Source organism: Echinops telfairi, unplaced genomic scaffold (genome assembly GCF_000313985.2).
Source record: "Echinops telfairi isolate 266 unplaced genomic scaffold, ASM31398v2 ScPeMD7_5;HRSCAF=22, whole genome shotgun sequence".
NCBI lineage: Eukaryota > Metazoa > Chordata > Mammalia > Afrosoricida > Tenrecidae > Echinops > Echinops telfairi.
The window spans coordinates 14,222,591-14,227,180 of NW_022103901.1; the positions used below are offsets into that span (position 1 = coordinate 14,222,591).

The 4,590-nt window shown below is 59.8% G+C and overlaps 1 protein-coding gene across 1 annotated transcript in view; it reads right to left on the minus strand.

Annotated features, from left to right (window-relative positions):
• CASTOR2 (cytosolic arginine sensor for mTORC1 subunit 2) overlaps positions 1–2,254 on the minus strand; it is a 14,860-nt gene extending 12,606 nt beyond the window's left edge. The window contains exon 1 of the mRNA XM_045284767.1: positions 2,124–2,254. Coding sequence (XP_045140702.1) covers positions 2,124–2,254 — 131 coding nt within the window. The remainder of the gene's footprint in view (positions 1–2,123) is intronic.
• Positions 2,255–4,590: the final 2,336 nt, after the last annotated feature.

Sequence of the window (4,590 nt, forward strand, 5' to 3'; positions counted from 1 at the left end):
TGATCTGTACCCATGTACATGCTCTGGTCTAGCCAGATTTGAGGTCATGATGAGGGGGGGCGGCGGAGATGGGGGCGCAGAGGTCCTTCCTCAATCATGCACCACGTGGACCTAACACAACCTGACTCCTCGCACCAAGTGGAACTGGGGCCGTCCACCTCCGCGAGGGCAGCACCCACTGCTCTTCCACGGGGCAGCTGGCTCCTTTGCACCCAGCCCTCAGGCAGCAGTCTCAGGCTTAACCCCCTGGGCCCCTGGGGTGTCCAGAGAACGGCCCCCCCAAGGGCGTTCAACAGCTGATGGGGGCTGAGATGGGGAATGGCAGCAGGCCTTTCCTCTGCAGCACCTCTGGGTAGATTAGAACTGTCCATGTTTTGGCTCTAGCAGCAGCACGCTAACTGTTTTTTGTATCTTGCCAAACCAGACCTGGAAGATGGGGTGCTCAGAGAAAACAAAGCCTCCCAATCTCATTGATGCTGACTCAGAGTGACTTTACGGACAGAGTGGAACTGCCCGAGGAGGGGGTCAACACTGTGAGTCTTTACGGGGACAGACGGCCTCGTCTTTCTCCCACCGTGTGGCTGGTGGGTTCAAACCGCTGACCTTGTGGTTAGCAGCCCAAGCGTGCACAGAGCCACGCAGCAACAGGGTGGCTCTCACATGCGCCCAGCTCTGGGGAGGAAGGTGGTGTCAGGGAGGGCTCTGCTGACCCGGCATTCTGGGAGAGGCAGACCTGCAGAGGTGCACGACAGACGGGGGTGGGGGTGGGGGGACTCTCCCAGGGGGCTCTTGGTGTGTGTGTGTCTGCCTGGGCTGTTGGACCGGTTCTCCCTCCACCCCGGTGGTGGTGACTAGATCCCAGGTGGCTGTGGAAGCTCATGGAATGTGCACCGAGGACGGGGAGCACCCTTTGTTATGGACAGCCCCCAGCCCCGAGCCCCTACGTGCCACAGCACACAAGAGGCTGCCGACACCCGTCTCCCTCACCCCCGGCGTCCACACGCTCCCGTGCCCCCCTCCAGTGACATCTGTCCCTGCCTGTCCCACGCCCAATCGGCAAGTCCTGCCTGGACAACACAAGCTAGGGTTGCTTTGGAGACAGAAGCAAAGATCGCCTGATGAAGTGGCAGCCCTGCACCCTTCCTAGGTATTCTCGGGAAGAAAAGGGCCCGGACGTGCCCCCCACCCCCCCTAGCAGGTCCTTGCTGGGTGCGAGCGGCCACCAGGTGCCCCAGCCGCTCCGTGCAGGGCTCCAGCCCTGTACCCTCATGGAGGGAGGGACGCTCCAGAAATAGACCACAGAGCCCACTCCGGAGGCTGCCAGCAGCAGCCAGGGGCTGTGTGAGCGGGGTATAAATATACGCGGATTCGGCCAGTCTGCCTGACTCCTGGCAGCTGGGGGCCGTCACTCTCAGGATGTGCAATGAGGGCTGCCAGTGACCTAGGTGGACGGTCAGTGCCCACTGCCAGCCTCTTCCCCCTCTCCCTGTCCCCGACCCTCCTCCCAAGATGGCTCTGCCACATCTCCTACAGCCTCTGGCTCCTGCCCGCCCCCCTGCGTCCAGACCCCATGTCAGCCTCTCCTCAGGTTAGACCTACTCTGGCCCAGGTGTGGTCTCTCCTCCCCTCCCGCGGGGTCCTCTTCCACTCCAGAGGGTGTCTCTCTCCAAGAGGAATCCCAGGCCCCGGGGATCGTGGATGGGCTGACGTGCCAGGACTCTGTCCATTCACAGCTCACAAGCTGGGAGGAGGGGAGCCTGGCGCGTCGGGCAGTGCGCCCTGTGATACAGGCTCCAGTGAGAAGAGTACAAGGGAGATGGGGCACATGGCCCTACAGCCCTGAATCACGGAGAGGAGGGTCTCCCAGGCCCAGGAAGGAACCCCGCTTACTGTGATGCACCCCAAGAATCAAGCTGGTCCCCAGTCTGGGAGCACCCTGGGGCCACTTCAGCCCCAAGGAAGAGTCTGGCCACCACGGCTCAATCTTGGGAGCCCAGTGAGGGGCAGTGGCTAAGAGCCAGGAGCCAGACCAGCACTGTCCCTTACGAAAGGTCCGTAACCTCTCGGTCCCTCCGTTCCCCCATCCTCACCGTGGGACTTGCAGTACCGACTCCATGGGCTACTGCTGCTGCGGCAGAACAAGCGAGTGAGTTTCGCCCCGGACGGCCCGTGGTGGGCCACTGGTGGCATTCCCGACCACCACGCCGCAGGCCTCGGTCTGCTTGCCAGCTCCGGCCCCTCGTAAGGCAGCCATCCCCTGCCTGTCCCAGGAGGCCTGTGTGTGTGCGGCTAGGATGTCAGACAGGTTGCAGTGCAGCTTCCAGACCGACAGGCTCGGAAGAAAGGCCTGGGGACCTGCTTCGGAAAGCCAACCAGTGAAAACCTCACAATCACAAGGGTCTGGTCTGAAGCTACCAGTTGGGACCACAGGGTGTGTGTGTGTTGTTCATTCCACTGTGCTCTCAGGGGGGTGAGAGGATGGCGGGCGGGGTGTGTGTGTGTGTGTGTGTGTGCACGCGCGCGCGCGTGTGCTAGGGGATGGGGCAGGGCAGATTTACTGGTTGGATCTGCCCTGGGGGAGTCGTGGGTTATGATCCGGAAGTTCAGCAGTTCAAAACCACCAGCTGCTCTGAGGGAGAAAGAGGAGGCTTTCTGCTCCGTCAAGAGCTATAGTCCTAGAGACTCACAGGGGCAGTTCTACCCCGTCCTGGGGGGTGGCTGTGAGTTGGGATCGACTATGAGGGAGTGAGTTTGTTTTTGCTTTTACTTCTTCGGGCTAGACCCCACCACCACTCTCCCGCCCAGTCTGGAGGCGTGGCCCCACAACGCCCCACTGTCAAGACAATGAGACCCTGCTGAGGTCACCTGCAAGTCCACACCTGCCAGCCCTGCCTTGAAATGAGCCCCCAAATTTCCACCACACAAACCAGCCACCTGCAAGAGCCAGGGCCGCTTGCAATAGCCCCGGAGGCGCCCCACGGGGCCGGGGCCCTGCTCACCACCACGCTCCTGCCTGCCTCCAGCGCCAAGTCTGCCACCGACAATTGGATCCAGACACAAGGTGAGCCCATGTCACAGAGCAGAACTGCTCCTTGGGGGTTTCCTGGCAGCAATCGCCAGGCCTTTCAGCAGCAGCGAAGCACAAACCCTTTGTGCCAACTCCACTGCCGGCAAGTCAATTCCCACTCGGAGTGGGACAGAACTCCTTCCCGGGGTGCCGGGCCTGTCCTGTGAATGGCAGCAGACAGAAAGGAGCTCCTTTTCCTCAGCTGGAGTGCCTCGTGGACTTGAACCACGGACCTGCTGGTTCTCACCGGACCACGTTGACCACTGCCCCACCAGGGGCCCACTCGGGACCCCTTACTCACCGCCACTGAGTTGATTCTGACTCGGCGGCCCTAGGAGAGGGCAGTACTGCCCGTGCAGGTTTCTGACCCTGTCAGTCTTTACCGGAGTAGAAAGCTCCACCCTCCTCCTGTGGAGCGGCTGGTGGCTTTGAACTGCGGACCTAGCGGTTAGGAGCCTGACGCATAACCACCACCCCACCAGGGCTCCTCCTTGGGACAGGCTGCAGAGCTGGGCCAATCCATGAAGAGTCTGGGCCCTGCACCAGGGCACAGGAACAGGCCCTGAGGCAGTTTGTGCAGCACTGTACGCTTTTCAAGAGATAATAGAAACTACAAAAAAATACAGCTTTTCAATAGAAAGTGCACCTCTGGAAAAGAATGATGGCAACATAGGTACAAATATGCTTGATACAATGGATGTATGGATGGTTGTTAAGAGCCCCAAATAAAATGATCTTTTCATATAAATAAATTAATTTTTAAAAAGATGGTAAATCCTTAAAAAACATTGCTTTTACGGACTGCCAAACCCATGCCCACTGAGCCAACTCCCGGCGACCCTCTACAGCAGCGGTTCTCAACCTGTGGGTCAAGACCCCTTTGGGGTGGAACGGCCCTTTCACAGGGGGTCGCCCGATTCATCACAGTAGCAAAATGACAGGGATGAAGTAGCAATGAAACAATTTTCTGGTTGGGGGCCACCCCCCACAGGAGGCACTGTATGAAAGGGTCATGGCAGGAGGCAGGTGGAGCACCCCTGCTCTACAGGGTTTCCGAGACAGTGGATCTTCCCGGGAACAGTCTTCATCTGGCGCCCTCAGAGTGGCTGGTGGGTTTGAACTGCCCACCTGGTGGCGAGCCCAGAGCAGGGATGTCAGTAGAAATAAAGGAAGCCATGACTACCTTGGGTGTGGGAGGCCAGATCCTACTTTTGCCTGTGGCAGTGAGTTTGCTGCGTGCCCATTGTGCCCACACCCCATCAGTTGGCAGGGGCAGACAGCTTGGCAGGGCCCCCTGGTGGCTGAGGTGAGCATCCCAAACGGAGGGTCACCAGTTGTGAGGACAGCACAGGACCGGGCAGACGGTGTTCTGCTCAGGGTTGTGGCTATCGATGGCACCTAACAACAGCAGGTGTGTCCTGACCGGTGGTTCAAGGCTACCAGGTGCTCTGTGGGGAAAAGATGAGGCCGGCCATCTGCTACCGTCTCTGCTCAGGCAGTCTCTGAAACCCTCTGCTGGGGGG